At 42.6% G+C, this 12,842-nt stretch overlaps 1 protein-coding gene across 1 annotated transcript; it reads right to left on the reverse strand.

Moving 5' to 3' along the window:
• Nucleotides 1-393: 393 nt before the first annotated feature.
• Nucleotides 394-12,274, reverse strand: dcn (decorin). Its single transcript, XM_030045964.1, is given in 9 exon segments — nucleotides 394-1,961; nucleotides 3,030-3,168; nucleotides 3,900-3,993; nucleotides 4,718-4,831; nucleotides 6,135-6,348; nucleotides 7,534-7,646; nucleotides 12,046-12,155; nucleotides 12,157-12,212; nucleotides 12,214-12,274. Coding segments are annotated over 9 exon segments (1,089 nt in total). The 5' UTR covers nucleotides 12,262-12,274; the 3' UTR covers nucleotides 394-1,760.
• Between the last annotated feature and the right edge of the window lie 568 nt (nucleotides 12,275-12,842).

Raw genomic sequence — 12,842 nt, forward strand, 5'->3', positions numbered from 1 at the left:
TCACCCATACAGGACGTCCTGACACTAGCATAGCCTGAACAGACCCTGGAATGTTAATATAATTGCAAAGCAGCTTCACAGTCACTTTGTCAAATCTACACTCAGAACCCCTTCATGCTGCTGTCTGCATTCTCAAAACTCTGAGGGTGTCGGTGTGGCCTCTCACTGTGTGTGTGAGGGTGTGTGTCGGCAATAGCGTTGATGATTTCTCACCTGCTTCTCTGTGCATCTCACCTGTTCCTCCTCTTGACCTTGTTCGCCAGGAAGCCGCCCCACTCCTCACACTGTGCTGTAGCTATTGCAGCGCCATCCAGTGACCAGGAGCACAACTCTCCATTCAAACCACCGATAATAACTTGAGCTTAGGTTGTTACACCCATCAAGAACTGCTACTTTTTCCATTAGTATTTTTATTTTGTTCAGGACACCTTAGCTGGAGCCCCTGCTCCGGGAAAAAAGAGGAACACCTTTGTTGCTGATATATTAAGTCTGGGCTATGGTAAGTGCTTGTGCCTTTATGCAATGAGAGGTTTTTATACAGCATTTATATACAGCGTCTATACATACAACATTCACACCAACATGGATGCTGTGGGCATGCCAGTCCACATGTACCCCTCCTATTTTCTTGACTCTTAAAAAAAGAAATAAAAGGTAGAGAAACAATGAGGGAGATACATACACGCATTAACAAGAGCTTCCAGAAACCACCTGCTTCAAGTTGAAAGAAAAACAAAAGCATGCATATAAATCTTTGGGAATGGCTTCTGTTCAAAACATATATGGTTTATTCTACATCTTTAGAAGCTATGTTCACCTTGTTTTGTGGAATATTACATACCAGAAAGGGAGCAGGGAGTGGAATGTGATGAAGAACAACTATTTGTAAAAACACCCAGAACTAAATCAACACTGAATCAAGCACAAGAAATCACAATGTGATAGAAGTCACGGTTGCTTTTATCTCTACTTGAATTGAGAACAATACAAATAGAAATTCAAAATCCTGTCTCAGAGAGTGCAGCATGGTAATGTTACACTCTGAATGCTATTCCAACTACACAGGTAATATCTAGTACATTCTAGTTATACCAGTTGTTAAAGGTATTGTAAAATACAAGTTAACCCCTTGCTGCCTGCTCTACAGGCCAGCCTTTTAAAAATTCATATGATGGCTAAGGGTCCAGAAAGCCTACAATTTGTCAAACTGGGATTTCATAACATTTTCAAGTGAAATTTGAGAGCTTGAAATCTTTTAAAAGTGGTTATGTCTTTTCTCTTTGATGCTGAATGTCATTTTGTCCATTAAATGAACTGCACACAGTCCAAAACAATATTGCAATTGTGTTATGATGCTGAGAACTGATGTACAATGTTAATACTCAGTGAAGTTGTATGAATTGGTTTGATATGATGTTCCTTATTATAAACTGTATGTGAGAGCACTGCTGTGGTATTAGGCTGGTGATAGCTGTAAGCTGGACGCACTACTGATGCTCCAGCCTTGAAGCTGTGAATATGACTGAATGATGCGGTTCTTGATAGTGATATGTTGTTTTTGAGGTCAATGTCCAGTAGAGTTTTCTAACATGTCCAAGCCACCAGAAAAAGCGCAACGGTTAATGACATCATCATCTGCGGGGAGGCAGGGGGTTGTGTTGGGGGTCAGTGTTGTGGGGCTGTGGTCAAACACACACACTTACAAAACTTGCACACGCTCATTCACAAACACACACTTCCTCTGAGAGGGGCGGGACGCTCTACTTCTTCCTGTAGTTGCCGAGCTGGATGGCGGAGCGGTCGAAGACGCAGCGGAAGGTGATCGGCTGCACCTCCCAGTAAGGCACAGGGTTGCTGAACAGGCTGATGCCAGAGTACATGGCCTTCTTGGTGTTGAAGCCGGGAGGACAGAAGTCCTCTGTTCCCACGGCAGCAATCTTGTTAGCATGGAGGTAGACCACCTGCGGAGGGGATTTGAATAATGACAATGTTTGGTCACTGGAGGGGACTTGGATGGCGCCGATGGCTGGCTTATTGGACTGTTTACAGTAAATACAGCAAAAAATAATAAATTAATAATAAGTTAGATAAGTTACCCTTTTTTGCTTTGTGCTATTCTACTGCTTTCGGGCACATCCTCAACATGCTGTAATTATTATTATTATTATTATTTATTTCTCTTGTAATGTTTCACTGTAATGTTGAGGCTGCTGGAACTGCTGGCCGTGTTACATTGCTCTATCTTCATTTTTTTTTTCTTCTATAATTGCTATTGCTACAGCAGCATCTCAGATTCCCGACAAGGAGACATCTTGTCCTTATTTAGTTTATGAGTGATAATAGAGTAAGGGTGCATTCATAGCAAACATGTTTGGAGTGGCTCATTCAATCTCTACAGTGTTTACTCCTTTGCTTTGCTATGGCAGCTCAGAACTCCTCCATTTGAACTTGAGTGTCATCACATAACTTTACCAAGAGAACTCAGGTGTGGTTTGTTAGAAGTGAAAACATAATCTAAACCAGCTACAGGAAACAACCTAAAATGCAAGGGTTTATGGGTACAAGGAGGTAGATGGTGATATCTGATAGCCTGCAGTAACTCATGCTTAGGAAGCCTAACAAAATCAGCCGGGTGCAAACTAAAGCTAAAGTTACAGATGAGAATCAGATTTGTTTTGACTCCCTCCTGCTGCTGTGAAAATCTTTAAACTCGTGGATGACAGGTTAGCAAAGCTCTGTCCAATAAACAAGTTAATTGAGTCCATGTGGCTTTTGTTCACAAGCCGGGTAATTGGACAGTATGAACCTTAAACAAATCAAATACAAAAGTGAAACAAAGTGAACTTCTCCCTTATAGCCTCCACCAAAGAATTTGTACATGGAGGTGTGACTGCACCCTAAAAAATAATGCTCAAAGGTCAAAGTGCTGTTACTAAAGGGTTGGTTTAAATATCTCCTTGTGACCTTGTAGTGTATTCAAACCCAAACTGATGACAATGAAAGGTACGCTGTATGTCAGGCCTCTGTACCTGGATGTACTTATGCTCGGGCAGGCCGGAAGGAACGCTGGTCAGGGCGTTGTTGTCCATGTGCAGCTCTCGCAGGTGGGGAACGTTGCCCAGTGTGCCGTTCTCCACAGAACTGATGTCATTGTAGCTCAGTCCCAGCCTGCAAGACAAAGCAGAAGAGACAAAGACATTTGTAAAAGATCCATGAAGGGAATGTATGATCCATGAGCTGGGTGTGCTGCCCTACAAATCCAGCCAGCAGCGAGGAGTGAAAGCGAGACAGTGACTTCAGTGTTTATTTCCTGTCCCGCCAAAAGTATTGTTTGTTAGTAATGCTATAGTTAGCGACATGCGTAATTGAATACATTTTGAATCAGTGGGCTCGACGGGAAAAGGAGAATGTGAAAAATAAAACCTCCTCTGCCATTGAGGACATTACTTTCCTATTACTTAACAGTGAGCAAATGGAAAATTAAAAGCATTTTAAGGCCACATCCTCTCCAACATAAACTACTTGTGCTGCATAAAAGTCTCCTTTGTTCGAGTGTGGAATGCCGTTTTCCCCACCATCTGTCTTATAAACACAGTGTATCTGAATTTTATAAGCAAACCTGTTATTCTGATTATCCAGAAACTACTGTTTTGGTGTAGGTTTTTGGTCTAAGAAATCACTTTAAAGGTATACAGGTAATAATACCCTTGAAGTGGGCTAGCATTCCAGATAAAGCTAATACCTTTAAACCAGAGAGAGGGAGAGAGATGTAGAGAGAGAGAGAGAAAGAGAGAGAGATAGGGATTAGATGAGTCACAGATTGGGAGAGAAAGTTGTGTTCTCGTGTTCACAAAGCATTGCAATAAAGTGCAGCAGATATATATAAAAGTCTCATTTACTTAGCCAGGTTCTTCAGGCCCTTCAGGCTGTCAGCGGTCACCTTAGTGATCTTGTTTCCATCCAGGTGAAGCTCGGAGAGGGAGCTGGGCAGACCTGGCAACCCACAGGATACACATCCCATAGTTATGAACAGAATAAAAACTACCCCTGTAGCTTATTTAATTTGGTATTATTTGAAATAGATGGTCTCAGAGCAAAATATGTTAACTTGGAAATCCACAATAAATTGGCTTCATGCACCTCTGCACAGTTATTTCTGCTATTTCTTCTCCATCAACATTCAGCCGAGCAGAGCTTTTTAGTGTGATTATTAAATGTGGTAACACCCATGAGTTATCTGATAGTGTTAACAGTTTACATTAAACATTCATTGGATTTCAGCTAAATGTTTGTTTTAATTTAGTGTCTTAAATGCTCGGTTTCATTTGAAGAGCAGAGTAAATTGATACTCATGCCAGTGCTAACAGATAATTTTGTTGTTATAATAAAAAGTGGAGATTGGTGATCAAAGAGTGGCTTTTTTACAATAAATCTTGGCTGTAAATGTTTCTTATTACATTTAGTCTTATATTAAATATGGCAGAAATGTTCACACAATGGGAAAGTGCAGTTTTGAATTACTATGCAGGTCAATTTCTATGTTTTAACATTCAGGCTATTGTTTTGCCTCTTACTTGAAAAAAAAAAAAAAAAAAAAAAAGCATTCATTCTTGTGATGAAAGATGGTTGTTTTCAGCTGAGCCTGACTTGATAAGACAGAGTACACCAAATCCCCTCATTTATGAATTATTAAGGGAAATCAATAGCACCACTGTACCTTTAGGGATCTCTGTGATGTTGGTGTCTGCAATGCGAATGTAGGAGACCTTTTTCAGGTCGCCAAAAGCACCGGCCTCAAGCCCTGCGCCCTTCAGGGGGTTGGAGCCGAGCTCTGACAACGATCAATGAAAAGAGACCACAGAGGTTGGGAAGGAGAGAAAGAGATGGAGAGAATCAGATAGAGAGAAAGAGAGAGAGAAAACAACAGATATGAACCATATTTATCACGTTAATACTTTTTCTGCTGTGTTACGGGAACATGGAGCTGAGTCATGAGTAAACAGTGTGTTTGGCAAGAGAATAGCTAATGTTTGCAGTCCTGCGTTTTGCTTTGCAGAACCAAGATTTGTCATGATGGATCAGTCTGAGCTAAGTATTGGATCAGTGCATTTTAGGTGATTCACTCTACTTTTGATTCAGCTGTAATGAGCTACAGGGAAATGCTTTGTATCCTGTGAAATGGGACGTCTGCTGGGGAAGAGGTGAGTTGTCAAACTGAGAGCCAAGGGAAAACATAGAGTGGGGAAAAAGGACAAATCATCTGTGATTCCTTTCCAGTGTTAAAAGAAAACACATAGATGCTGTGCGTGCATGCATCACTGCAAACTACCAGCAACACCTACTCACTGTCACACACACACACACACACACACACACACACACACACACCAAACACACGGTACATGTAACATTTTATTCTGTAGTACATCATCACTAGGAAGCAGTACAGTGTAAATCTTGTCTCAGCAGTGAATCAAACTTTCCTTCTGGACTTTGTAGGCAAATGCTGGCAGGACACCAACGACAAACTGACTCTCACTCAGCAATAAGATGCTTAGCAATGACGCGGGATGTCTTCAGTCTATATCTTTAATTCTCTGACTCAGAAATCAAATGTCGGTAATTATCAACAGTTGGTCTTCCTCCCGTTTTCTTTCTTTTGTTTTTTTTTTTTTCCTCTGGAGAAGGTATCTCTCCTTTGAGGCAGCAGAAGCCGTCTCAAACAGAGCAAAAACCTGTCATTATAGCTGCAAATCATGCTTAGTGTTTGTTTTCATCTAAGTAGAGTACCAGATGGGTGGGATTTGCCACATGTATGAAAACACAATGACTACCAGAGGATTCACAAATCAGTCTGCGCAAAGTTTTTGAAAGTAAATTTAGCACACTGTCCCGTGGCTGACATCTTACACTTTGAATTGTTCTGATGGCCCAAATCCTTTCCAATTTTTTTTTGCAAATAATGTGCGTTTCATGCCTGCTATACTGTACTCTTATACAATAGGTTCTAGATCAAAACAGGACATCCATCATGTCTAGCCAGCTGAAGCCAAATACAGCTCTCCAAACTGTTATCCAAGCAAACATTCTCATACTTGGACATACAGTATCAGGAAAGAGTTTTTATTTCATACCCATGACGATGACATGGGACATGCCCTGGAAGGAGGACTTCTTGATCTTGGTGATCTCATTCTCGTGGATGCGCAGCTCCTGCAGGCTCTTGGGCATGTTGGCGGGCACGTCCTTTAGCAGATTCTTTGACAGGTAGAGACGCTGCAGCTTGGTCAGGGGGTTCAGGGCCTTGGCGTGGATGGTGGTGATCTTGTTGTTCACCAAGATCAGGGCCTATATGGAAGGAAGTTAGGGAGAAAGGCTTAACATTGAACAAATGTTAATATTTATGCTTCATGATGTAAAGCGACCAAATGTCACCTTTTACCACAGCATCTGATGCTGAGGTGAAGTTAATTTTTTTCACAGCACTTTAGAAAATATTTTTGTGTATCTGATCTTTTCCTCAGTCAGCCATGGTGAAAACTGAACTATGAAGCTTCACATCTTAGCTGCAAATTTTCCCGCAAAGCCTCTTTCACTAAAACAGAACTATACATCATTGCCACAATGAGCTGTGGGATTGTAGAGAATCTGCACTTTCTGGATATAATTCCTGACATAAAATCTGTTTTGAGCTGAGCAATTGTTTGTTGTGGTTGTAAACATATGGTGCCTGGGCAGTCAAAATCGAGGGCCAAGTTCATATTGACCCCGAAGTCAACCCTGATGCAATTTCTGACAAATCTCACTCCTGCTGTTGCACTCTCACGTAAGCAGACAGGAGGCAATGTGAAGTATGCCGTGCACTCCCCTTGAGAGGCCAATTACATTACAGTGGAAACAGCTTTGGCTGTCAGACAGAGGTATTTATTGCAAGCAAGAGAGCTATAGGAGTTTAGAGGTGTGAGGCTGTAAGGCCTGAGGGTGAATAGTTTCCATGCACCTGGGGATTGGGGGAGTGGTGGTGCAGGGATTCAGTGTTTCTGGATAGTTAACATAGGAGGAGAGAGGCATTATGGGTGGCTTGATGGAAGTGGAGGGTGGGGCACTATGCTGCAGGAATAATGAGAACTCATTATTCGTCTCACTGTGTAAGGTGCAAATGCATTTTGGCAATGCAGCTACTAAAGCATGCGGTGTACTCACACACAGACATGCATACACAGAATATAAATCCGATTACTACCACTGCCCTCCAGCCAACAGACTTTGGATCAGTCTTCTTGATACTTACGCATAAAGACTACACTAAATTCCAGCTAAGCACTAGAGCTTGAGATTACTGTGGTCCCTCTTTGAAAAGGGTTTTTCAAAATTGGGCGTGTTTTGGAAGCATGTCGGCATTCTGTAAATGATTCAAGATGTGTCCCCTGGGGATTACAAATGCTTCATCCTATCTATCGAGGTGTGAAACCAGGGTATTCAAGCGGACACCTTGCAGAATAAACATTAGAAAAGCCCGCAAGCGTCTCTTACATGGAGTCCCTTCAGGTTCTTGAAGTCGTTCTCCTTGATCTCGGTGATCTTGTTGTTCTGCAGGTCCAGCAGGGTGGTGTCATCTGGGATGTCCTCAGGAACATTCTTCAGACCTGAGCGTGAATGATTACACTGTTATCAGATACATATCAAGTTATGTATGTGTGCGTGTGTTGGTGCCTTCAAAGTCTAAGATGGTCCAGAAGATTACCCCATATCTGTGCTGCAGCTGTACACTCAGTCTGATGGAAAATGGAGTTTGAGGTGGAGCGTGACTGACAGCCCTGGTTCTGGTGGTGAGGGGTTAACCACATTGTGACCGCAACAAGAAACAGACCAAAAAAAAAAAAAAAAAAAAAGATGGCTGCCTTCTGGTCTCCAGCTGCCCACTGACCATGGTTGGAGTCTTTGATATTCAAGATTTCAATTTCATCAAACTGTCCATGGAGGATCAACAGTCTTGAAAATCTGATTTCCTCGACACTGAGAGTCAAACAGGAACTGATCTGAGGCACCACTGATGCTGGCACAGCAGGAAGTTGTGGCAGATATAACTGAGTGCTGATCTTCATAACAACACTCCAAAATAACACAAAGTCTGCTCTGTCCACACGGCACACTACATAAAGTCCCAATCATAGGGAGCTAGAGTAGAATGTGTTTTATGGTGACATTCCAGAGAGAGAGACCAAATAACTATTTAATGTGCTCTGAGGCACACATGGTGGAAATGGGCCTTGAAACAAATTTCCTTCTGAGTACGCCAATCACTGCATACCTGGACACTGAGCTCACACAAAACTTTGTTTTGCTTGAACTTGAGGAAAGTGTTGTGACACAGAAAAGTGCTATCTGTACTGTAAGACAGATTAGGTTGACAGGACTGTTTTGAAGAAATGACCAAAGACAGCTGGTTAGGACTAAGATTTACAGTATATGCTGTTTTGAATCCTACTGACTGAGATTCACAATGGGCAGTTTACATTTCAGAGGAAGAGACTTAGAATAAACTGTTTAGACATAAGAGGCTTACATTTGCTATCTTCCAAGGTGTACTTACTTATATGAGGACACTTTTTGGCTTAAAAGCTTTTGACTGCTTCTGCTTCGCTCACCCAAACATTATTTTCAGCTAGGTTTGCCTTCCTGTCAGCTTTTCCAAGTTGGCCGAGGAAGACCCGCAATCCTTCACAGCTGTTTGTGGTCAACGCCCACATTACAGCATCCTGTGTATCTCTCCTACTTGTACACCTATTCTTTTGTTCTTGATTTATTGCCCCTCTCTCTTTTTGTTATGGCATTTCGGGCAAACGGGAACCATGTAATATGGTGTTTTCCCACCTGACCTGGGCATTATAGCAACTGTAAACAGTTTATAACGAGTCTGTCTGTGTGTACAATGTCAATGAGGCATTTAAAAAGAGGTCAGAGATCTGTTATTCAGAAAGGCTTAGCGGAGTTGTTTAGTCTCAAAGGTCAAAATACTTCCCTAATACTGGCACTAGCATATGGATAGGAAGTCTAATCCTACACTAAACACCATCTATTTTGGTGGATCTTAATTCAAACTGGAGGGGTGTGTGACGTCCAATTACCAAGTGCAACACACCACAACAATGTCCTAGAGAAACCTCTGGGTCATATGAATCAAAATGATGAGCGCTGTTGTTAAGTTTGGCCATGCAGTCATGACAGTGACATCAACTGAGTATTGAGTCTAAGTGATCCAAATGAAGGTCATGTCTCGGTCAATGTTGTACTCCTGACACGCACTGATAGCTGAATCACAGCCATTGTCCTGATTGTGAGAATTCACCCCATTCTCTGTAATAACTAACCTGACCATTCATTCTCTTGGCAGGAAAGGGACAAGAAAAAATGGGACTTTCAAGCCTGGTCTCCCCCTATTGTAGTCATTTTAATCATTCTATTTGAAAGCAAAGTGATTGGGATATCAAGCGTATGATTGCTTTGGACTGCGGGCATCTCGGTTTTCAGCAACTCCAAGCATTAATGACAGTGTTATGTAATTGCCTTCCTTGTCTGCCGCTGTGATTCATGGGTTACAGCTAGAGGAGAACTGTGTTGATCTGGCTGTACTGTCAAAGTCCTGATTACCCCAAGGGATTTGAGTGAGATTGGATATCTTGGACGGTCATTCAGAGCACATGCAAGTGTGCATGTGATGTGCACACACAACTTGCACACACTGACTAAAAGACAAATTTAGAGTCATAGAGAAATTTTATGGCTCTATGGCGCAGCAATAACCCTTCTCTAACAGGGCTGGCAAACGGTACTCACTCATTTAAACCTGAGGCTAACTTTCTTTATCGAATGTTTTAGCTGTAGCTGTGCCAGCTGGAAACGGCTGAAAAATTAACTTCTGCAAAAGCAAAGGAGTGTTATGGGATGGTGAGCAGACTCTCGCTTTCTCGCCCAGGCCAGTGTGTAGAAAATAAGTCTTCTCAAAAGCACGTGTCTGAATATATATGTGTATTCCCGTGCGTGTCTGTGTGTGTACGTGTCGCTGTGTGTGTGTGTTCGTGTGCATGCCAGTAGGTCTGGGGAACAGATGCCGGCTCCGGGCCAACGGGGCCGATGCCGGAGATGAGAATCCAGCTCTGGAGCTCTGTCTCCAGGGAGAGGCTGCTGCTAGCTGGGGCCCCGGCTGGAGCGCTGAGGTAATGGAACCGGCCCCTTTCCTGAACATCACTCTCTCCAACTGTCTCTCTGACCGCCTGTCTGTCTCTCTGACTGTCCAGCCACCTGCCCATCTGAGTCTGATTGATTCTGCCTGTCTGTCTTACCCAACACACTTTCATTATGATTGCCTGTCTTGGATCTGACCACAGATAAGTGCTTTTATTCTTTCACTGTTTCACTGTTTTCCTCTATGTTCCTCGCAACAACTTGCCATTGGTAACCTTGCTAAATGAAATGGTAATGAGTCTGTCAACTCTATTATCTCTTGGGTTATTTATTTTCCAGTTTCCCTCTCTCAGTTCATCCATCTGTTTTGCTGCTCCTTGTCTTTGTCTGTCTCCTTTAAGTCTGTGCCCCTCCCTTTCAAAACAAAAGCTGAGCCAGAACCTATCAAAAACCAAAGGTGAAGAAATGTGACTTTATATAATATGCAGGAATAAATGATACCAGAAACTTTTCCATGGAAGAGACGGCACGATGACTCAAGCCACTGTGTATACTAAACATCAAATTACACAAACGCACTTGATAACCTCCAAACAATGAAGGAGACAATTGTGTAAACTGTTGTAATTTTGCTGCTGCAAAGCGCTGACTAATTGATTGTAGACTTCGAGCCTTGGAGCGCAAACTTAACAATGAAAAACAGCTTTTGGTCGAATTGTTCTTGTTCAAACTGGGGCACACTCAGGACTTTCCCAAGCGCAGGCTGATCTTTAATCGCCGTCATCGTCTGAGAAAATGGTTAGGAAAATGAGGAAAAGAGGCTGAAATGGGTCAAATAATGTAATTGTCACAGGAAGACAAGCGAGGCTCAAAGCATCTGTGAGCGTTTAAGAGGATTCACAAGCTGATGATGGGCAGATCAAACAGCATTCGCCCTTTGAACATCTCTATGGCTTTGCAAGGATGCAAGAGACACCTTTTTGGAAGCTAGACAGACGGAGCTTGTAAAGTCTGTGACTTACTCTTTCCCTAAACCGGGGATGTGACTCAGCACAGTAAAATTACAGTAAAACCACTGAACATGCATCCATCTGACCTTGCCATCAGCCCAGCCCTAATGAACTAATTTTTTTGGAATCTAAGACAGAACACAAAATGGAGGACTGGATGAAGTGCAGCTGTAAAATGGATGTGTGCTGATGATTTTGCTCAAAAATGTTGACATAAAGGATCTTATTTGTGTACATGTAGCATTTTTAAGCATCGATATAAACAGTAAATGTCATTAATTGTGATACCTAGGAAGAATTTCCATAAGCAAATAACACCAGGATCAAGACAATTGTGGGCATTTCTCATGTCATAAGAGTGCAACTGTTAGAGGTTGTGTTTCTCAACCCAAAGAGATGTTGCTACTTGTCTCTCCTTCCTCTACACAGTGTTGCTCCATGAGTATTTGTTTTCTCTTTGGCTTCACTGTAGAGTATAAACATGTTGGAAGAGATTTTTCCATTGATGGATGCAAGACTTTCTGAAAGCTTTAGCTCTATTTTCACTGGAATAATAAAGCTCCCCTGCTGCTTTCTGGTGTAATTTAAAGTCCTTCTGTGCTGTAAACAATCCAGCAGGTTTTCTGTGGAATCGGATGCAGTAACACACAAGATAAAATGCAGTGTAGAGGCCTGTAGAGGTTGCCAGTTTTCTCACCGATGGTATCCTTTGTTTACAGGAATTATCATTATGTCAAAATGAGTAAGGTAATTCATTCACATTAAAAAAGGTACACATAGCATCTTTAATTATGAGAATGTATAGTCTGTATTAACACATAAGCATCCGTGGGAAAAGACTCTCTCTTACCGAGGTCAGAGCACTGCACCACGCGCAGGTGGCACTGGCAGCGGAAAGGGCACTTGGGTCCTGTGGGCATGGAAGGGGCCCCTGGTTCTGTAGTCAGGTCAGGTAGACCGGGATCCCGCCTCGTCCTCCATCATGAAGTCCAGGAAGCCGGACTGGCGGAAGGGCAATTGCCCAGCAGGCGGTGACCAGGAGCAGAGAGAGACAGGCCGACCTCATGGTGCTGCTGGCAGGGAGCATGGGGAACAGAGGACACAGGTCAGGGGTTAAGGTGGGATGCTTTTTGAATTTGAATTTGGATGTGGTTTGTTCTCTTTCGCAATTTTCGAGCACATCATTCGGTGGCAAACTATCAGTAGAGATTTATGATCCTAAGAGCAGCGTTGAGGGCAATAATACACTGGAAATGTGTCCAGGAAGGCAGAGAGATAGAAAGAAGCTGAGAGAGAGAGAGAGTTATTGTGAGAAAGACCGACCTGAAGAGACAGAAACGGAGAGAAATTCAGAGAGGCAAAAGTGAAAGGTGAAAGGTCAGAAGCTAGAAGGCTAAGACCTGGGTGTAATTTGTGGGATGAGTCAAATAAGTACGCATTTAGCTTGAAGCAGAGGTGAAATAGGACTCTGTATTGTGTAACCAAAGGACAGAAAATGATGCTGTATTACTTTGCCGTAGGGGAGCAGCTGCTGCATCATGTGAAGTCACCACTGTGGTAACTTCAACATGATGCAGCGGCTTGAGACCAAACAAAGAATATTCATTCCAAGGGCGTGAAGTGATGGTATGCCTACGCTATAGCTAC

The sequence above is a fragment of the Myripristis murdjan genome, chromosome 23, assembly GCF_902150065.1.
Source record: "Myripristis murdjan chromosome 23, fMyrMur1.1, whole genome shotgun sequence".
Lineage (NCBI taxonomy): Eukaryota > Metazoa > Chordata > Actinopteri > Holocentriformes > Holocentridae > Myripristis > Myripristis murdjan.